The 23,117-nt window shown below is 42.4% G+C and overlaps 2 protein-coding genes across 4 annotated transcripts; one reads left to right on the forward strand and one right to left on the reverse strand.

Moving 5' to 3' along the window:
• Nucleotides 1-1,929: 1,929 nt before the first annotated feature.
• Nucleotides 1,930-13,822, forward strand: LOC134448260 (mucin-2). Of its 3 annotated transcripts, XM_063197958.1 has the most exons (8): nt 1,933-2,096; nt 2,940-3,124; nt 4,311-4,369; nt 5,802-5,929; nt 6,466-7,541; nt 9,547-9,660; nt 13,002-13,081; nt 13,497-13,815. In XM_063197958.1, the coding sequence occupies exons 1-7, from the start codon at nt 2,036-2,038 to the stop codon at nt 13,062-13,064; spliced, it is 1,686 nt and encodes a 561-aa protein (XP_063054028.1). In that variant the 5' UTR covers nt 1,933-2,035; the 3' UTR covers nt 13,065-13,081; nt 13,497-13,815. The 3 variants fall into 3 exon arrangements, with proteins under 3 accessions (XP_063054029.1, XP_063054028.1, XP_063054030.1); XM_063197959.1 differs by lacking the exon at nt 13,002-13,081 and having other exon boundaries at nt 1,930-2,096; nt 13,497-13,822; XM_063197960.1 differs by lacking the exons at nt 4,311-4,369; nt 5,802-5,929; nt 6,466-7,541.
• Nucleotides 13,823-17,071: 3,249 nt separating this feature from the next.
• On the reverse strand, nt 17,072-22,373 carry nudt17 (nudix (nucleoside diphosphate linked moiety X)-type motif 17). Its single transcript, XM_063197961.1, has 8 exons — nt 22,008-22,373; nt 21,471-21,593; nt 20,683-20,866; nt 20,198-20,223; nt 19,931-20,023; nt 19,670-19,768; nt 19,161-19,297; nt 17,072-18,091 (listed from the first exon to the last, which is right to left on the reverse strand). The coding sequence occupies exons 1-8, from the start codon at nt 22,080-22,082 to the stop codon at nt 17,929-17,931; spliced, it is 900 nt and encodes a 299-aa protein (XP_063054031.1). The 5' UTR covers nt 22,083-22,373; the 3' UTR covers nt 17,072-17,928.
• Nucleotides 22,374-23,117: the final 744 nt, after the last annotated feature.

A 23,117-nucleotide genomic window follows, 5' to 3' on the forward strand; every position in this document is an offset into this window, starting at 1 on the left:
AATGGCGTGATGCGCCTGTGCTCGATGTGTAGCCGAGTCTACCCACTCTAAAGCGAAAGCGCGCCCGCAGTCGCACTTACTGAGAATGGGTAAGAAAGGCTTGGTGTGACTGCTTTTGACTTTTGAATTGGACAAAGCTGGCACTCTGGAACGCCCGTGTGTGGTGCATGGAAATCTGCATCTCATTAATAGGCTGCAGCAGCTGGCAACGTCGTCCTTGCCATCCAGACATGCACAAGACGTGACATCATCTCCTTCAGCCCGTAACATGTGGGGTCCACTATTCTGAAAGAGTGGAAAGTAGGCTACGGTGATGCATAATGCTCCAGAGTAGTTAATGTGAGGAGTCTGCGCAGAAATAACATTGAAGTGACAGTTGGTAGAACCAGTATGGGATGAAGCACACCGCACTTTCTACCTGCACTTAACACACACACACACACACACACACACACACACACACACACACACACACACACACACACACACACACACACACACACACACACACACACACACACGCACACACGCACGCACGCACGCACGCACACAAACACATACAAACACACACACACACACACACACACACACATACTGCTGCTGGTGTATTTGACAAACCTATTCTAATTATTTATTTTCTTAAAATGCTGCTATTACTATGTCAGAACGCTATAAAGGACTTTTAGAAAAAGCACAACAAAATACCTCCTCTTAATGTATGTTCTCTACAAGTCTTCTGCTGTCCAGTCTTGCACTTTAAATGTCTGTATGAGCACTGTCTATGTCCATACTGTCTTATGTCCATGTATGAGTACTGTCTATGTCTATACTGTCTATGTCCTTACCTAGATTAGTCTATGTCTGCATGGGAGAGCAAGAAACGCAATTTCAAATTCTTTGTATGACCAGTGCATGTAAAGAAATTGACAATAAAACTTGACTTGACTTGACTTGACTTGAGAGTCATTTCTTCTTTTTTTCTTCAGGAAAAACAAAAGTTTAACTGTATCCATCTTTCATCATCAGTAGGCCAGGTAATTTTCGGGAGGGAAAAAACCCTAACTAATTTGTTTATAGGATTTTTTTTAAAAGGGAAAAGCATTTGATGTTTTGAAAAGAGCCAATGTGTTCATATCATATGTTTAGGATTAGGGGGCAGCTGCCTCCAGAACAAGGTACAAGCGCTCCACCTAGTGACGGTCGTCCCAATGTTTCAAGTCTGCATAACATAGTTTTCGGAAATTATTTTAAACACAATGTAGAGTAGCATTTCCATGATTGTGCAAATCTGAGTGATAGAGCCAACGTATGTGTCATATCAAACCGTGTCCCTAGTGGATAGTGGAATGCGTAATATGGTGCGTAAAATGCAGTTTGGCGTTAGATAGTGGCTTTATTTAACAAACACTTCAAGTTCGTTTTAATTCTTGTTTTTGACGTTGTGCAGTTAGGCCCAGTTTCTGAGAAAACAAACCACCACACGAGGGAGCAGCTTCATGAAGTGCAGCGCGCTCAAATCTTGACAAACAATTACCTGAGGGGTGAAAACAATCTTTCAAGTTTTCAACAAAGTACCCAACGCGAAACCAAGGTTACGGCCTTGCAGTTGTGACGTTGACAGTTTTTTTTCTTGATTAGGCTACATTTTCATGGCACAGGTTCCATCTTAAATTTAGATATAAATTCATTATTAAACATTACCTGCACTAGTTGATGCCAATGCATCAGATTTTAAGACACTAATATAAACATTTGCTGTGGTTGTTGATGTTGTTGCTGCTGTTGTTGTTGTTGATGATGATGATGGTGAAAATGAATGTTGTCAAACTTTGCCGTCGTGCCGAGTGACGCACCATGCATCATCGCCGCCCGCCAGCCCCACCTGTTGCGGTTGCACCTGCCGTTATCTCGACGATAAAAGACCCAGTATCGCAGCTTACTCCAGTAATCTCTTCTGCCATACCTGTGTTGCATTAGCGGTGTCTTATACACATGTGCATAGAGACTTGTGGCTCTTGGATGAAATAATTGCACTATGTTTCCCAGGACTACTGATTTTGGCACTGTGATTGTTTTCTTTACATCCATTCTCTCAGGTAAGGGAGCAGTTTCGAACTTTAAAGCTGCTTTGCATTTGGTACAATGGGGTTAAGGACTAATATTTCCAGTTACTAAATGTAATAAAATGGTTCCAGTAGAAATACTAGTTAGTTACGTAGTTACTACATTTTGGTCTTGAGAGTTTGCACGCAAACAAATCTAAAAAAAACTGTGATGCACTGTTTATTCAGTTAACTGCTGTTGTTTAACGAGGTTAGACAAAGAGGTGAAATTGAGGGTCAGTGATAGTCTCAAACAGAATTATGAATTGTGTGAATGTTCAACCATACATTGATTTAATATGTTATACATAACACAGAGAGCTGTATAAAGTAAATGTACTCTTACAGATGTACAACACTAGTGGTATGATATTACATGGTTTCAACTTTGTAATATCATACTGCTAATGTTGTAATCTCTAAGAGGACTTCTACTTCTACTTTACAGGCTACAACTCTGATAACACTTTCGTCGTCTATACTTAACCCTGTTCTTCTACATATCCCCATACTCTAATCCAGTGATTCTCAAAGTGTGGTCCGGGGACCACTGGTGGTCCGCAATAGAGCTCAGGTGGTCCGCAAGAGGAATTCTACTTTTCCAAGACACCTGGAAAAGCAGTAGGCTATATTTGTAAACTAATTACAAACCTAAATTAGCTGTCAAAATAGCACCCATCAACTGTCAATTCAGTTGACAGGTGGTCCATGAGCATTTTGAAGGGGACCAAATGGTCCTCGGTCTGAAAAGGTTTGAGAAGCACTGCTCTAATCTAAGCATATAACGAGTGTGAATTAGATCCTAGACATGAGTTTGGTTTTTTTTTTTATCTGCAGGGGTCCACAGTGCAGATGTTGTCCCGGCTCTTCTCCTGGCTCTGCGAGACAGCACTGCAGCCGTATCCTCTTTCCCCACTCACCTCAACATTAGCATCAGAATAACCAACCGCGTTTACAATGACACACTTGGAGATCCAAACTCACCAGACCACAAACGCCTTCGAAAAGAAGTCAGACTCCTGGTAAGACCATCTATACCCCATACAAATGCTGTCAGAGTTAACATTTGCTATTGCCAGGCTCCCACCACTCATTAATCCAAAAGAGCACTATGCAGAATTAGATTCATTTTACAAGTAAAATTGTTATTTGAATATGTATTTTGTTAACATTATTATTACCATGTTCTAAATGTTTATACATTTCAACACAAGTTTCAACTGCAGTTATTTCGCCATGTTTCCTGCACCTGGTAGCAGAGGTCTATTCCAACTTGGTTGTACATGGTCCTTATAAAAGACAGAAGCCTTGACCAGCTGAGAAATTGACACAGAACATAGACATGTCAGCTTGAGGTGTAAAATGTTAAAATAGACGTAAAAAAAATTCTACAGTTTCCTTCCAACTCAGGTGACTTCACCAAGTAATTGGTCTGCAGTTAATGCACAAGATTACAGTACCTCTCTTACGATCAGATGATTCTGAGATGATTTTTTGAGCGTTGTTTTTTTTTTAAAGATATTTTTTTGGTCTTTTAGACTTTATTAGAGACAGGACAGTTTGAGAGAGAGAAAGGAAACATTTGGGAGAGAGAGATGGGGAAGGGTCGGCAAAGGACCTGGGCCGGGAATCGAACCCGGGTCAGCCGCATGGCAGGCGAGTGCCCTACCGGTTGGCCAGGGCAGGGCCATTTTTAAGGGTCACAGTATGTCTCAGTAGGTAGGCCACACTGGTGTAACAACTGTAGGCCTATGTAATAAATATCATGTACTAGTGTTGTGTTTACACCATGACTTTACTTCTACTCTTACTTATAGCTCCTCTGCATGCCAGGTAGTCATGTCTTTGCGCAGCAGTGTAGTAATGAGTGTATGGTTACACTTAAATTGACGCCGGTGTCATAAGCATGTCATTACAGTGTCATAATAGTGTCATGACACAACCTTGTTCTTTCCATAACTGAATGTCACTTAAGGCCAATAGTCATAAAATGTTCATGACATGGACATGACACATGCATAACTGTTAATGGCACTGTATAACTATTGATATGGACATAATGTTTATGACACATGCATAACTATTATGACACTGTAATGACATGCTTATGACACCGGCGTCAAGTAAAGTGTTACAGAGCGTACTAACTAGTGACCAAAGATGAATGTGCATTAACATGTAACAACATGCACTTACATTTACATTAAGCTCAACAGTGCGTTGGAGGGGGAGTCCAACTATGGAGGAATTACTGACATGGCGTTCAGGTAGGCCTTCCAGCTACCAGTGTGCAAAGTTTTGATGAGTGATAATCTGATAACAAAATGTGTTACTTACAAGTGTTTGAATATCATTAGTAGCCACTGTTGGGAAAGTTACTCAAAAACTGTAATGCACTACTTATTACATGTTACTGCCATTTAAAAGTAATGCCTTACATTACAACATTACTTGTTTCAAAAAGTAAGGCATTACACTACTTTTGCATTACTTTTAGTTACTTTAGCCAAAATGACTGGAAATAAGGATTTGGCAATCTACAGTGCAAATCTATGAGGTGGCATGACTTTCACCTGCCATCCACACGTCGTTTTGGAAGCCTGCAGACTGAAAACCAACATTTTCAGGAATTGCGTCTTATCCACATACAATAAGGCCTAAGAAAAATAAAAGTTTGGTTCCGGTTGGTTGTCAGGTTTGGTCATCGTCCGGTCGGATTTTTTTTTTATTTCCAATTTTTTTTTCAATTTCTTTTTTTTTTATGTCCAACCCCCCAACCCCCCACATGCGCCAGATTTTTGTCATAGACGTTTTTGAACAATGCCAAGGACGATAGTGGAGTTGAGGCTTGATAAGTACAGCTGAAGCTACAATGAAATATAATAAGCATTAATGAGCCAAGAGGCCTATAATATTTTATTTCAAATAGATTTATTTCAATTTTAGTGATGTTTAGTTGAACAAAAGTGAGGGGGGTGCAACGTAGGCCCTACTCATCCCCCCGTCGGATAGCCTACCCTGCCGTGTCTCTGTCTCGTGCGAATGGGATGCATCCCCTCCTTTCCTGACTAATTTGGTGGTGCTATGGCACCTCTTCAAATCGTCAAATTGTTTGTAGGCTACTGTTTTTTGACGTGGAAAGCGGTTTGGGTTTCAAGTACAGTGTGCATTTAACTTTATGTTCTTGGCGTCCTTATTTTCAATGGAGTCAAAGTAGTGGGCATATACCCATCTTGAAAACGAGCAAGCTGGATCTTCTGGATCGGTCATCCTTTGTCAGCCTGCCATTTCGAGAGACGAAGCGTGAAAGAGGAAGCAACGTTCTGCGTGAAACTTTAAAATCTCTGCGCGGACGTAGGCTATCGTAGGCAATAGGCTAGCTGATTTCCCAGTGATCCGCGAACATTGTATAAAGAAAACAAAATACCCACACAAAATTTAGGTGAAAAAAATGCGTTGTAATGTGCAAGTTACTTGCATTGTAACGAGGACATATTACCGATTTTTCCCCCTGTAATCAGTTACATTACTGCGTTACTCAAAAATGTAATGCATTACAGTAATTAGTTACTTTTGTAACGAGTTACTCCCAACACTGTTAGTAGCCTATTTGAAATGGATAAATCTACAACGTGTGTTATTTCTTAAGTAATAGTACTTGTGGGAAATAATCAGATTTTTGTTCTTTTAATTTCACAGCAATGGATCTGTAATTGCCAATACAACAGTACAGTTTGGACGACGGGAAGTAGATCCAGTCAAGGTTAAACATTTTGTAAACATAGCAAAGACCTCCATGCTTGAGCTGCAAAAAGACTTTACAAAAGGTGAGAAACATTCTCTAGTTTTGGTCTGTGTGGTATTAGTGATATTCATGATGTCATTAATTAATTAATAGAAAATAAAAAAAACATAGGCTAGAAACCCTCATTATGGACAGTGCCTTAAAGGTACACGGTGTGAGATTTTTAGTTGTTTATTTCCATAATCCATGCTACCCATTCACTAATGTTACCTTTTTCATGAATACTTACCACCACCATCAAATTCAAAGTATTCATTATGACTGGAAAAATTGCACTTTTCATACATGAAAAGGGGGATCTTCTCCATGGTCCGCCATTTTGGATTTCCAGAAATAGCCATTTTTAACTGCAAAAACGACTGTACTTGGGCCATACTAGAAAATATTAGTTTATTACTTAGTAAACTTTCATGAAAATATTAAACTTGGCAATGGGCAACCCAGTTTCAATGAGCAGCATAGTTGCAGTACCTTTTTTGACCATTTCCTGCACAGTGTACCTTTAAGATTTTAATGAATGTTAATGAACCTAATATTTTTTTTCTTTTTGTCTCCTAGTTATTCAGTCGTCACCTCCAGAGCTGAGGGAGAAAAAGGACAGCAGAAGTTCCGACAACCAGACGGTGGAACTCGATGTTAGAGCTCCGACCACCAGTGACCCCCCCACGACCTCCGTACCTGATGCCCATACGCCTCCACACTCTCCCTCAGATTCAACAGGATACTCTAATCCTATTTCGCCCCTCTCCACACCACCTGGTCATTTATCTCAAGTCACGTCAACTACCGATCACTCGCTTGTCCCACCAATTCCCCTTCCTCCATTTGATGGCAATGGGACAAATCCTCATACGACCACTACGAAAACAGCCTCTCATGCCTCAACTACGACAACAACCTCTCATGCTTCAACTACAACAACCTCTCATGCTTCAACTACAACAACCTCTCATGCGCCACCTACGACAACAACCTCTCCTGATTCAACTACGACAACAACCTCTCATGGGTCACCTATGACAACAACTGCACATGGGTCATCTATGACAACAACTGCACATGGGTCACCTATGACAACAACCTCTCATGCGTCCACTATGACAACAAGTCATGTGACAACTCATAGCCCGAATATTACAAGTCCTCATCCAACCAATATGACAGCAACTCCTCATTCAAACACGACAACTACTTATAGGCCCAATATTTCAACTCCTCACCCATTCAATGTGACTACAACTTCTCATTTGAACAACATGACAACTCCTCACTCAGACAATATGACAACTCCTCACTCAGACAATATGACGACTCCTCATTCAGACAATATTACAACAACTCATCATACGTCCAATGTGACTACAACTCCTGATTCGGACAACATGACAACTCCTCACTCAGGGAACATGACAACTCCTCATTTGAATAATATGACAACTCCTCATTCAGACAACATGACAACTAGTCATCCCTCCATTATGACGAGCAGGCCCCAGAGCAGCAGCGTGAGCAGTCCCCACAGCAGCAGCAGTGCTGCACCCGTCTCCAGCGAGGGCACTCCCGGCTGGGGAATTGCCCTCCTCGTCTTGGCTGCGCTGATCCTGCTGCTAGTCCTCATCTTCCTTGTTTACCTGGTAAGGCAGGGAAATAAATAAATAAAATTAAACAAGTGTATTTCTGCTTTTCCTGTAGTGAAAGAGCACAATTTAGCAATATCAATGGACAAAAGATGTTTCCTGTTTGGAATACTGTACATAGTGGTGTGCATTGGCCCTGCCCTCACAATCCAATTCGATCACGATTCGGGAGGTAGCGATTTGATTCGATTCTATGCGTTCCGATCCGATCCGATTCAATTCTACAATGCATTGTAATGCATTACATTTCTACTGAAAGCAAAGCAAATGTTTAATCAGGCATGATGAGGCAATACAAGTAGTCAGATACTGAGCAACAATTTATTGGCTGTTTTCTGTATCAGTCTGTATCAGTCTTGCAATGTTTTGAAGTGCTTTTATTTAATTTAATATTCATTTGCTCCCGAAATATCCATGGAAGTAATTGAAATGTAAAAAAATTGCCGGATCGATTCTGGAGCTTTCCGGATCGATTCTGGATCGTCCATGCCCCGCATTGGATTGCATCTCTGAATCGATCATTGTTGACACCACTACTGTACATAGTGGTGTGCATTGGCCCTGCCCTTGCAATTCAATTACGAATCGGGAGATAACGATTCGATACGAATCGATTCGGTCCGATTCTACAATGCAATGCAATGCATCACATTTCTACTGAAAGAAAGCCACATTTTTCATCAGTCATGAGGCAATACTAGCATGGTTGACCTACCTCCCTTGGTTTGCTACTTTTCGAGGTCAGTTTAAACCAAACATTCCCTGCTTAAACCACCTCACTGTCTTGAACACGCCTCTACCCAGGATGGTTGGAAATGCTCAAAGTTGATTGCTTCCTGACAAAGTGGGTGGAGTTTGCTGCTGTGGAGGGAACCTGAATGTACCTGAACAAACAGTTTTCCTGAGCGTGTGTAGCTGAGTCGAAGGTGTTGCGTCACTGCGAAGGCGGAGCCTGGGTAGCAGGGCTTGACATTCACTTTTTCACCCACTGGTCACTTTGGCTAGTGGTTTTCCCAAGTCACTAGTCATGCAGGTATTCCACTTGCCACAGATTTTATATTGTTTTTTTCTTTCTTATGAATGCGTACGTCTAACCTCAAAAGATGAGATGCTAAAGCAAGATGAGTGCCAACTTTCTACATGGAAGTACGTTACTGAGCTACAGTACTGAGTTACTGAGCTTTTTCTTGAACTTAAATACAAACAATTGATACACGAGGGGCAAAAAACTGAATATAGGCTATGATGCATATGTCACACTAAGGAATAAGCTGCCTGCCAAATTGGCTAGTGAGACTGAAATTGTTACTAGCCACAGCCCAGTTTTACCAGCATTTGGCCGGTTGGCAGGTGCCAGTGTCAAGCCCTGCTGGGTAGCTGTGTCAATCAGTCCTGCAGTTTTCAACCATTTGAAGTGCTTTTATTTTATTTAAAGTTCAATTGCTCTGCAAATGCCCACATAAGTAGTAGAAATCGCATCGAGTATCATTTATTAATCCTGAGGGAAATGATGGCATTTGCCGAACCAATTATTGAATTGTCCTGCCCCGCATTGCGATGCATTGCCGAATCGATTATTGTCGACATCACTAACTGTACAGTACGTATGATTGGGTGGGGGGGGTATGGGGTGGGGGTCATGGAAATATTCTTGGGTACTAAAGGGCATCCCAGCAGTTTGGAAACCACTGAGCTAAGGTAAATGCAGTTATGGGAAATGTGGATTCAGAAGCTGTAATTCAGTGCCACATATTCCAAATGACCTATTGTTACCTGTCCAATAAGGCCAATCACCTGGCTGGGTTCTACGACTCTTTTTGTTTTATCAGATGTATCAATGCTGTTGTTGCAGACAGACTAACCCCAAGCCTTTCTCACCGACTCTTTTCTTTTTCTTTCCTTTTCATTTCATTTTAGATGTATTACTGCTGCTGCAGACAGACTAACCTCAATCCTTTTTCTCCGACTCTTTTCTTTTCTTTTTCTTTTCTTTTCATTGTAGATGTATTACTGCTGCTGCAGACGGCCTGAGCCCACCCCTTACATGGCCTTTAATCCAGACATCCCCATGTACTCGACCCAGAGCACCATCGACCTGCCCAATGGAAAAGCCTATGTGAGTAACGCACCGTCCGTAACTGAAGAATAACATCATAAACTTATTAGCCGAAGAAAAAAAAACACAAAAGGCTCTGATTATTTGAAGTATTTTAATCATGCTATGCCCAACAAAATAAAGGCATTTTAATTACAAAGAAGATGAGTGCCTTGGTATTTCTAAAACTTTTTTGAAAACTACATAGAATGTAATGGGGTTCCGATCCTGGCCAACTGACCCCAGCCTTTATTTTGTTGGGCATGGCATGATTAAAATACTTCGACGCGTTTCGGCATGAAGCTTTCGTCAGGAACAGGTTCAACTTTTTTTAAATCAACCAAGCCTGTCACCAAAGAGCACCATCTTAAAAAACTAGACAGTTCCAGGAAGCACTCCAACTGGACTTCATTCTGAGGCTCTGATTATGTTGGAAGACGTGCTGTACTTATGACATAGAATTGTGGCAGTATAACAGAGAGACAAGAATTAATTATTCTTTACTCTTTGAGTATTATCACAGCAGAATACTGTATTCAATTCAGTGCCATTCATAAAGGCATACAGTATGCGAACTAGAATACTATGAGTATGCTTTACCAGGGATAGTAGAGAGGATACCGTGATATGAACAATGCACAGAAGTTTGATTCAGTGGAAATCCGCACAGAAACAATGGGCTGTGATAAACATCGCATCGTGATGTTCTCCAAGAAGGCTTTTTAGTCAGTGTGGCTCCTGCACGCGAACGCATGTGGCACCCGTCCACACCGGCGCTGCAGAAATACGACGGCCAGTGTTGCCAGATTGGGCGGTGTGGGTTGCTTAGGATGAGTGTCTGAGGGTAAAACGGGTTTGAAAAAAGAGCGTTTGGGTGGGTTTTTCCATCAGATTAATGGCCATAGAAATCAGTAGAATTTAGTTCAAATTGGGCTGGATTTAATGCTTCCAGGCGGGTTTTGAGCATTTCTTGTCACATCTGGCAACCCTGACGAGGGCACAGTCAGACGCAGCAGCCTTTTGGCCGTGTACTCAGCAGCCTTTTGGCCGTGTAGCCTACTCCAAACATTCCCCAGTCCTCTCCTCTCCCCACACCACCTCCACCACCACCATCCTCCTCACCTGGCTTTCATAGATGGCTCTTTGTCCCCCTCTCTCCCTCTTTGACGAGGAAACCTGAGGCGTGGGAAACACTACCCCCCTCACTGGGCCACCGCCTGCCCCCTACTACACCCCCCCATTACCCCTCCTTACCCCCCGTTACCCCCACGTAGCCCCCAGCGGGGAGATAGGGACAGCAGCTATAGCTTGCTGCCTCACCAACACTACACTGCAACAATACGGGTCCATGCTACCACATTATGCTCAGCATCCACCAATGCTACAAGTAGGCTATAGATGTACTGTATTTGAGGCCCAGATTGAGGCATAATATGTCGGATGTGCTAACATTTCCTGTAGTTTAAAGGTTGCACTATGTAATATTTTTCGTGGTTTATTTCCAGAATTCATGCCGCCCATGCTACCCTTTTCATGAATACTTACCACCACCATCACCATTCTAAGTACTCATTATGACATGGAAAATTGCTCTTTTCATTCATGAAAAGGGGGATCTTTTCCATGTCCATGTCATTTCCAGAAATAGACACTTTTAGCTGCAAAACGTCCTGTACTTTGGTGAGACTAGTAAATATTTGTTGATAACTTTGCAAGTATTCATGAAAAGGTCAATTTTGGCAATATGCAGCACAGTTTCAATGAGCAGCATACTTGCAATCCCTAATCTGGCCACCATCCCACACAGTGCACTTTTTAAGTGGAATGTTCTGATAGCAAGGGCTACGGCGGGCCTTTGGACTTGGCAGTTGTATTGTGAATAGTTCTCAGAATGTCTCCACTGCAATGATATGCGACGCATGATGCCTCTCGCTCTGACTGAGCTCAATTCCTGACGTACTGTACTTCATCAGAACAAAGACTGCATTGAGGTTGTGCAAGTAAAGAACATATACAAGTGTACTGAGAACGACTCTGGAAACTCAAAGATCGTTTTTTTTTCCTCTGATTGGCGTTTTAGGTATTTTTGTCCTGCCTTCGCCATTTCAAATTGATGCACTGCACCATAGAATAGAGAGAGTTGAAAGAGAGACGTGGTAAAAGCTTCAGATAAAACATGAATGGCAAGTGGAGAGCACTGGGGTGCAGAGAGAGAGTCCCCCACATATGGGTTTGCATGCCCATGGGAACGCAGGCTCGAATCCGGCCTGCCTGGGTCAATTCCCAAACTATTGATGGAAAATCTAGCAATATTAAGACCTGCCTAGGCATTTTTTTGTCCATTAATATTGCTAGATTTTCCATAAATAGTTTATACACTAATATTGCTACAACTCCATAGGACAGAAAATTCACCTATTAACCATACAAGTGAATACTGTCAACCAATAACCAAATTATGGAATTATGTATTCTGTTAGTTGTTAACCTGTGGATTTCCCGTTTTTATGCAATGTTCCCTTTGTCTGCGACCCCCCCTATGGGTTCTGACCCCCAGTTTGGGAACTACTGCCCTAGTGTATGCGACCCCCACAGCTGCTGAGAACATGAATGATGTGGTCGAAGAGCCGCTGATTGATATCTGTGATAGTAATGAACTGCAACCAGACCGTGCTAACAGACACAGTGGATGCGTTCCAATATGTGACCTTGTGTCCTCCACTTGGGCTTGTGGCCTCGCCCCCTCTCCTGGTCCCTCCTCCGGGGAGAAAACAATTAAGTCAGCCTAGCCAAAACAATTTTTGGGGGACTAGTCTTCATTCACCATCCAGTTTACACATGAGAAAATGACTTTACAATTGAGCTTTTGCAAGATATTGAAATATGATGCTGTTGTCAGTGATGTCATCATGACATATTACTTCCTGGTAAGAGGCCGCAAGCACAAGTGGAGGATGCAAGGTCGCATATTGGAAAGCACACAGTAAAATGCACATATACCGAAGTGGCTTCTTGAAGTTGTGTAACCATGGAAACATGCTCACCTTATGGAACTTATGGCCCCTCTTTGCTCCGAATCCCGAAAATCAAAAGACGGATTTACATGACATGTCATTTCATTTTTGGCACGCTTCAAGGCTCACAGCGGGGAGACTCTAACTGACCTAACTGACCTAACACCGAAAACGTTAAAAAGATGATGTTGATTCTCTATCCCCTTCTATGAAATACTGTGAACTGCAGATGTTTTGGTTTTATATCCACAGGGCATAATGCCATTGGTAATTCAGATTTCATTTTGCTAATGCAAGGGTTGTATAGTTTGTAAACTCCCTAAAGACTGGAAATCTTGCGTTTAACAGGACGATAGAGATGACAAGGCCAGAAGAGGGATGTATGAGGTGAACCCAGCTACTCCTAAGTGATTTCCAGGCCTGTGCAGGTAGAAAATAAATCTACATATCTATATCCTATGCCTGGGGAGGGGAACCTTTTTCATGCAAATTCATCCATGGGCCGTAAAAATCCTCAGAGGGCCGAACTATGAACACAAACCAGGATTTCCCCCTGCACTTTAGGCCTTTATTGAAAGCAGCCCCCTTTAAAACAGATCACACCTCCACACCTTCTCTAGGTTCCCTGAATATAACTTAATTGTATTGCAAATGTATTTTCTAAGATTCCTTTACAAGGAAACGGCCCTCGAGACATAGGTTCCCCATCCCTGTCTTATGCTGTATGCCACTGTAATGTAAATCAATTTATTACACTAAAACAACATGATATTTAAATCTTTATGATGTTCAGATTAATGTAGATGAAATAATTAATAAAATGAATTATTGTCTACTTCATAGGGTCGATGAACACATGCGTTTTAACAAAGGAGGGTATGAGAAGATCCACAAGTCAGAAAATACAGAATCTGCAAAAGGAGTGATTAATGTACTGTCTGACTACGTCAAAACTGTAAAGTAAAATCCATGCATCATTTATTTTCTGGAAATGTCCAGTTTTTCATTGTACTGTTTGTAAATTATTGAAAATAAGACAGTTAATCTCAACAACACTTTTTTTGTAAAATAGTATTAGTCTATATGGTGCATAATGTTAAGAGTGTATATTTTCTTTATGTATTCATTAAATTTCATGGATAAAAAAGTACTTACTCATAAGTCTATGTTTTGAAGCTGGTGGGAATAAGAGGTGTTTGAATGAATCCTGTTTTCACTAACAATAACACTTAGTATGAATTACGTCACTTGTGATTATTGCTTGGAAAAAAACATTCCAAATGCAATGTAAACGGACCAAAATATGCTTTATGCCTAATTTTATAGTCCTAGACTGCAGTATATCCAAAATGGCCAAATATGCAGTGTAGTCTCAGAGGTGTTGCCCCAGTACACTGTTTGTGTGTGTGACTACATTCAGAGCCACGTGTTGTAACTCTTCAACCTCAATGGAGTCTGGGCGCTGACCCAAAGCACAAACTCAAATAAAGAAAAAGTTGTTTGTTGTGAGTCAAGACACACCTATAGTATTGCCACCCTAATGCGATAAGATAAGTGATCAGTGCTGGAATATTAAATGGGATTCCTTGGAACATGAATCTTCACGCTTCTATTTGCAAAATTTGGGTGGAAGGTGATGTAGACTCACAACTAAATGATTACGGATTTGGGGTTGGTGCACTGCTCACCTCAACTCAGGGGTGTCAAACTCAAATTGACTGAGGGCCAAAATCAAAATCTGGCATGAAGTTGCAGGCCAAACTCAATGTACACCTATGTTTTAAAAATTGACAAAAATTGTGCTTGAATGCACTTCACTCATAATTCAATTTCACACACACTTTTCCCCATCATATACAGTAGAGCAAATGTGCCAGCACATATTGTGTAGCATATGAATGTGAGCTGTTTCACTGGCCTGGGTCTTCTCATAGTCCTGTGCTGTGACACACCAAAGTTCATGTTCAAGACTTGTTACGCTCTACGTAATGGTGTATGTGGGCCAACTGTAATTCACATTTGAACTGATCTCGCGTACCGAATGAAATTACTCCACGGGCCATATTTGGCCCCCCGGTCCAAGTTTGACATCCCTGCCTTAACTGGTTGGTGGAGAGAGAGTGTGTGTGTGTGTATGTGTGTGGGAGAGAGAGAGAGAGAGTGTGAGAGAGAGAGAGAAAGAGAGAGAGAGAGACAGAGAGAGAGAGAGAGAGAGAGAGAGAGAGAGAGAGAGAGAGAGAGTGTGTGTGTGTGTGTGCAATGTGCGTGCCACATTAATAGCTGACAGGGTGGTGCCTGATACTGCTTGATCATGTTGGTCGATAAGAAGAACAAACACGGAGGTGACAGCCAGAAGCAAAGCCAGACTGTAGCTAAACACCTGACTCATTAGGTGGGAATATTTGTGGAGCATGCTGATACACATACAGTAAGAAAGTAACAGTGATTAACTGTATTGTGCCTGACACAAATTAGAACTGCCCGTAATTTGTGAGTCAAAATTAATGATGGACGTTGTTTTGTCAGAACTTGCTTCAGTCCCCAAGCCATGTCAGGCTGTCATGAGTAAGCAGTTAGGGTGTCAGACTTGTAGCCTAAAGGTTCCTGGTTCGTCTCCCGACCCGCCAGGTCGGTAGGGGGAGTAAAGGGCTCCGCATACTTAACATTTGTAATTTGGCGTGAGAACCATTAAAATGTGGCAGACCATTCATAGTCAAAAGCGCCATTTACAGGCGTTTGCTTATATTGCCTTAATTCCTGGGTTGCATTTGTCACACGCTTGAAATCTCTTTGATCTACCGCTGCTGGTGGTCAACATGGGATTGGAGCCATTCCAACTCAGTGCTCTCCCCCATCCTCCTCCATGACTGAGGTACTCTAAGCATCGTACCATCCCACTGCTCTGCTCCTCTGGAGCACTGTTTGGGGCATACAGTAAACGGATATGAATGAGGCATAAATGCAGTTGTGTTCTGTGTGCTGTGTCACAATGTGAATGGGAGTTTCCCAGGTGGGCTTTCACTGTCATTGTGGATGTACATTAATGTTTACTCTTAAGAACTTACCTTAACTTCTGTGTTCTGTTCTTCTGTCTTCTTCAGGTTAAGGTTTTTGTTTTAATCCAAACTAGACTATTGTAGTGCTCTTATGGCTGAGCCGTATTGCAAGATTATATGTCACCCCTTTTCTCCATTGCTCATGTGCTGAAGTACGTAAGAGCTTGTTAGGTTGACTCATTGCTCATTCTTTAAAACCCTTTTTTAAAGGTGCACTGTGTAATATTTTTAGTGATTTATTTCCAGAATTCATGCTGCCCATTCACAAATGTTACCTCTTTTTTTAATGAATACCTACCACCGCCATTTTGAATTGACATTTTAGCTGTAAAACTCTATACTATACTTTGTTATACTAGTATATATTTGTTTTTTACTTTGTAAATATTCATTAAAAGATGGGAGCTCAACCTCATGATTCCTACTGGCTTTACTTCATTCAAGTATACACTACAACCATTGATTGTAGTGCTTTGGATAACTGAATAAAAGTAACTAACTGTATGTGTAGTCTGGAAAGTGCATTGTTTAAAAACATTTGATAGTGCTGAACATCGCTGGAGAGAAGAGCATCTTTCAAATACTAACTGTAACTATGGGCGTGCCACAAGATTAAAGGTGATGCTTTGATTGGACAGACCTGGAGTGGGCGTGCCTTCCCAAATTCATTACTGTTCTGTCTTTCTTGGAATAATTATATTCCCCCGCTCCATATAATGTAATAACCATATAGTTGATTAGTCACATCACTTTCGGGTAAGGAAGAGTGAGGTAATGGCTGGTGTGGATCAGGCTTTGTTTTTTGACATGTGAGATGAGATAGCTTTGGGTGGCGTAGTCACTCCTTCCGTTAAGCACTTTTTAAATGTGTAAGGAAGCTGTTTATATTGTGTATTTAGTATTTCCCAACATTGCAAAGTCTCCAAACAGACACACCTCATAGTAGAGACTCGTGCCACACTTAAACTCATTCAACACATGTAAATAGCTTATAACCTATGCATTTAATAACTTAAGCTATACTGTACTAACAAACTAGCCTGATTATCATCGACATTCAAATCTCTTCGAGACTTGGTCTGACCAAGAGCATAACAGTTAGCATTTCCCAAATGACACGGTTCACCCGTCTCCCTTGGTTTGCTTATAGTTGTTTGCTTACTGGCAAAGTGGGAGGAGTTCCCGTATTTTCGGGAACTCAGAAAGTTACTTGCATTGCTCTTGACCTGACTAGTTGCAGTGCTGAAAGTGTTGCGTCACTAGCAGGGCACAGCCTGGCTACTAACAAACCCTAACACCAGACCGCATTTTAGACATCCATCTTAGATTGCAAATCAGTACAACACATGCATCTGTGTTGAGGTGTTTATTGGCCCGTTGGAGGCATGTCCCAAAGGATCTTCAGACAGAATCACGTAGACACTGCCCCCATGTGGACAGAAGGTGCTGTCGTTCTTTCAAGAATAACTTTCATTATAATAAAAGAATAACAGAACCTTCCTCTACTTTCCAATAACAGCGATCCTCCATCTCTTTTGGTTTATAGTGGCATGTCGTGAAAGAAGGCAGCATGTGTGGTTTTCTTCTTCTTCATCGCTTGACTGGAGTCTTGAGGTGCTTGAATAAGAGCAGCTACTGTTCAGTCTTTGTGTTCTCCCAAATCCGCCGTTGACATTTTCAAGCATTCCTGCTCGACTGATGTTTAAAAAAGAGAGAGAGAAAGAAAAAAAAACTGAGCCCATTGGTGAGTTTTTCATGATCCCTGGGTTTTCATTGGTGGGTTTTTCATGATCCCTGGGTTTTCATTGGTGAGTTTTTCATGATCCCTGGGTTTTCATTGGTGAGTTTTTCATGATCCCTGGGTTTTCATTGGTGGGTTTTTTCATGATCCCTGGTGCTCCAGGCAGGGGTGTCACACAGAGGGGTAAAGTGTGACAACAGGGCCCCATGTATACAGGGGGCCCCCACACAGTCCGATTTATGAACATACTCAGGGAAGCTGACAAGCGGGGACAAAGGGGTCAGTTGTTCCAGGCCCAGGGAGATACGGGGGGCAGAAATGGGTTTCCATTACATTGTATGTATTGGGTGGGGGGGCCTTTCAGATGACTTTGTCCCGGGCCTAGCAAAAACTGTCAGCGGTCCTGAACATACTATATGGCGTGTGGGGGGGGGGTGTCCATTGGAGCAGATTGTACATATGGGCCCAAAATGTGTGTTTACGCCCCTGGCTCCAGGGTTCTCAGCCAGAGGTCCAGGGCGTACTTGGTGCCAGTGCTGACTCGCTCCACGTCCTCCCCCTCCGCTGGTGCCCGGTTGCAGAGCACGGACGCGGCCATGGCTGCCTCCCGCAGCTCCCCTGTAGAGGACACCTCTACCACGCTAGAGAAAAGAGAAAAAACAACACACACAGAAAAGTTGCTTTTATATTCAACAAACACTCAGTGAATAGTTGCTTTTTAAAACATGGAAACCTGTGGAAATTCAAAATGGTAACATTTGTGAATGGGCAGCATGATTTCTGAAACAAATGGCTAAAAATATTACACAGAGAACCTTTAATGTAAATCCATCTAAGAGGTCTCATTAACTCTCAATTCTCAATTAAAATCTCAATTTCTATCAGACGCAACTGCATGGTTCATATCAAAATAAAAACAGAAAAGTAAAATATGAAACTAAAAAGACAAATACTCAACCATCAGACTCTCTCCAGTGTCGCCAAAGATTTTCTAAGTTCTGATAGACCGTCTCCGGTGTCGCCTAAGCTTGGAAAAGAACCTAACAGATCTCTTAGATGGATTTACATTAAAGGTGCACTGTGAAATATTTTTAGCAGTTTGTTTCCAGAATTCATGCTGCCCATTCATAAATGTTACCATTTTGAATTTCCACAGGTTTTCATATTTTTTATAAAAAATCAACACAACTATTCTGTCACTGCATTTGCTGCATTTTGTCTTTGCAGTCTGCATTTTTCCTTTGTAAGGTATTTACATTACATTACATTTAGCAGACGCTTTTGACTGCAGCGACTTACAAGGAGGACATTCAAGTAAGTACAGTATGGCCCTGCCGTGACCCAACGGTGGGGCACTGGGTCGCTACTCCGGCGCCCCGGATTCGATTCTGGCCTGGGTCATTTGCCAGTCCTCCACCATCTCTCTCTCTCCCACTCACTTCCTGTCACCAACTCCAACTGTCCCATCCAATAAAGGCAAACAAGTTTGATAGGCGGACAAAGATGTGTCCGTCTATGCACTGTTGCCTTGCGGACACAGGAGGGAATGTCAAAGAATGTGTTTCAGACAAAGATTGCATTTCAGATGGACAGAGAGACGGATGGACATACCCTCTTATAGAGATGCTAGGACGCATCAAAAAGGCCCTAAAAATATTTGTATATTAAATTATATGTAAATGTATATTTTTTAAAGTAAGCGCAGTGTACCTGATGGTGTGAGGCAGGTTGCTGGGCAGCTGGACCGGCTGCTCCTCCCCGTCCACGGCCGACACGATGGCCCTGACCAGGCTGGAGTCCACCCAGAGGCAGCCGCTGACCTCCGCCGGCTCCGGCTTCAGACACGCCTGCAGAATACGTAGATCAAAAAGTGTAAGGAGCACGCACCGCACATCCCAAAAAAGCAAATTGCTGTGGGTGAAGAATATATAATAACGCATATGTGGAAAAAGAGAAGAGATATTCTGTGATGGAGTGACCATCACTAGGGTTGTGGGTGTGTTCTGACTGTCACGCCAACAAGCCTGGCTCTTTGGTGTAGCAGTCAGAGCCTTAGTTTACTACCCCAGAAGGCCCGGGTTCGAGACCCGACTGGGCAACTCTACTCCCCTTTGCTACATATTCGCATACCGCAAAAAGCTCCCTTGTCGTGATTTAATGTGAAAAAAAGGGCACAACGTTTCCATGTGAAGTGACTGTTGCATTGTGGGAGAGCCTACCTGCAGCTGAAGATGAGACATGGTGCTGTGCAGAAGCATGTAGGTCACTATATGATGCCTCTTAGGAGGACCAATGGACAACATCGGTGGGAAGACCGACTGAAGAGAAAGAAAGAAAGAAAGAAAGAAAAAAAGAAAGGGATTTAGAAGTCCTAAGCAAAACAGTGGGCTGCAATTGCATTACAACAAATCGAAATGCTGCAAATGTACTGTGTGTTGATGTGTAAGAGCAAAAAAGACAGGTACGGTGCATTTATTTACCTCCCACAGGCCAAGTAGTTGAGATGAAACTTCATCGGGGTTTAACTCAAGTCCTGTCTCTTCTTTCAGCTCCCTCAGTCCTGCATCCAGCAACTAACAAGAGACCAAAAGGCAGCCTGTCTGATATATTGAAATAGTCAAAACCATGCTTAAATAGAATTATTATTTATCAATATTATTATTATTATTATTATTATAGTAGTAGTAGTAGTACTAGTATTCCACATTCTGCTTTACTTTGCCAAGATTACAGAAAACACAACCTACCGATTCGTCCAGTTCAACATGTCCACCTAAAGAAATAAATTCACATTTCATTAGATGCACGTATACAGAAACTCTACCGTGCTTAAGTGAGTTGCAACATGAAACAACATGGCTAATCACAAGTGGTACTTACTAATAGATCATCATCAGGTGTCCTCTGGTTGAGAAAATAAGGACTGCAAGCTGTTCTATTACCGTAGCTTATCTACCGCTACCTCTAGATTAAGTTAACCTGGTTTAATACTGCACTACTGCTTCTTGGAGTAAGCCCGCCCCCCCCCCCCTGGTGGAGTACTGATGATGATCTGACATTTGCAGGGCACTAGGTAGCGCTTTCTTTATTTTCCTCATGCATTAACATTCCTTAATTTTGCTCCTACATCAGTGGTGTGAGAGTACCCTGTTGCTGGACTATAGGACCTTTTGGAACTGTACGCACCATCCCGGCCTCAAACTTAAAGGCACAACACCCACTTGGAATGTACCTGGTGGAACCCAGACGTTTGGGAAGATTCTGAGAGTGGCAGCCCTCCGCGTCAGCAGCAGTCTCTGGTTGGCGGTTTGTAAAAGCACAGCAACGCCCACGTCCACTCCACGGTCCAATATGTCCTCTGGAATTGCGGCTGCCTCAGAGTCCGTCAGATGCTTGAATGGACAGAAGCTGGCCCTCTGTGGTGATTCAAAATGTATATTGACCATAGATTTTACAAAAAGTGTGCTCAACTCAAAACAAGGTCTTCAGGTGCAAGTGAACAGATGTGTTTATTTCTTGCAGAAAAGCTGCACACTCGAATTCTTCTATTTTATTTTAGTGGGTTAGCATGACAGACGTTTCGGCCTAAGGATGTCAAACTCAGGCCTGGGGACCAAATCTGGCCCACGGAGTCATTTTATTCGGCCTGGAAGATCATTTCAAACATGTATTACAGTTGTCCAAAAACCTCATTAGTGTATAACAAGACTTGAATATGAGACTTGGTGTGTCACAGGAATGTGGGGGCCCAGGCCAATGAAACAGCTCACACGTACAGTATATGCAACACAATATGTGCAGGCACATTTGAAATCACATAGATAACGGGAAAGAGTGTGTGTGAAATGTAACTATGAGTAGGCCTATTAAGTGCATACATTTTTGTAAAGTAAATACTGAGTTTGGCATGACACTTTGTTTAAGGTTTTGCCCTCAGTCAATTTGAATTGGACAACCCTGGCTGAGACGAAAAAAAAGGTTTGGGGAACATAGTCCTCCTAAGCCATAATCGAACCTCACCGTAAGCTGTGTCTGGGAGCCCTTTTCTCCTGCTTCATACAGGATGAAGCGGTTGTTCTCCAGGGAGCAGTTCACCCTCACATGGTCATCAATGGGACTGCGTGCAAAATGGCCAGTGATGCTCTAGTGAAGCACGAGGACAATAATATATGAGGACAGACTGAGTGACAATCAAAAGCAGGAGTATCACACAAACAGACGCGCGCGCGCGCACACACACACACAGAGTTGCTTATGGGCCCCTCCCATTGACTACCTATATATTATCATCATAATCATTATTATTGTTGTTGCTGTTATTATCAATGCATCCAGACTAAATCCATTCCGACATGCCAGTAAATAAATATGCTTGGCACTCCAGGCACTTTTACCACACAAGACGACTGTCACAGTGGGGCCCACAATTCAGCCTATTTCTGTATCTTATTATTAGCGGGGAAATTTCAGTCAGCACATGGAATGATTGTCAAGAACACACCCACCCACACACAACTACGCTTCTTTGCGGAACCCGACAATGAAAACCAAACAAACCTGCACGAATTTGGCACACTGTGGGACACTTTTGTCCCTTGACAGGTGCACTAATATTCTCCGGACCTTTTCCATCAGGGCAATTCAACTGGCGCAATATGCAAAACAAACCAACTACTATTTTATAGGCAGTTAGTAAGCTAAGCGCGTGGCCACATGTCAACTGTGATGGGATTCGTTTGTAGAATTGGTTGCGCGTAACGCCGTCATAAAAACGCTGTAAGCTGCGTCCTTGCAATGTCGATCATATGTTATATTACGCCCAATGTCAATTTCACACAGTGTAATACTATGCCATATCTACTTTCTACTCTGGTTGGGTAACAAGCGGTCAAGTGTTACGTCTAGAAAAGGAGAAACTTCCTGTTTATGTCAGAAAGGTTCTGGCATTCCATTGGCTCTGGCACTGCTGCGTAATCCCACGCGCAAAGCAGTGCACAACCAGCACTGACCACTAGAGGTACGTACATACTGTACATCTCATGTTCAGTTTTAGTTTGAAAGCCCATTGGGAAACTCCAACTCCCATTAGCATTGTGACACAGCACTCCACAGCACACAGATGAACACTGCACACAACGAAATTGCATTTATGCCTCACCCGTGCAAGGGGGCAGCCCTCAGTGGCTGCCCCATGGGGAGCAGTGCGCTGGGACGGTACCATGTTCAGGGTACCTCAGTCATGGAGGAGGATGGGGGAGAACACTGGTTGATTACTCCCCAACCTGGCGGGTCGGGAGTCGAACCGGCAACCTCTGGGATGCAAGTCTGATGCCCTAACCGCTCACCCATGACTGCCCTGTACAAATATACCGAGAATATCAAAGCAATACTATTGACCACTTTACCAAATAACTGCTTTTGATTTAATTGTAGTCTACTACTGGTTCTTCCTACATATTAGGCTAACACAAAACAACTGCATTAAAATATTGTTCCTTTCATAGGTTCACCAGAACCAATGTCTAATACAGGACACAGATACAGTATACACTACAGTACATCATAATGAAGCTTATCTGTAAATAACTTACTTGTTTTGGTCATTCATTTTGCAGTTAATTGGACATTGGACATTGGGCATATTACCCAACACAAGGGGCTTCGCAC

The sequence above is a fragment of the Engraulis encrasicolus genome, chromosome 5 (assembly GCF_034702125.1).
Source record: "Engraulis encrasicolus isolate BLACKSEA-1 chromosome 5, IST_EnEncr_1.0, whole genome shotgun sequence".
NCBI classification, from domain to species: Eukaryota; Metazoa; Chordata; class Actinopteri; order Clupeiformes; family Engraulidae; genus Engraulis; species Engraulis encrasicolus.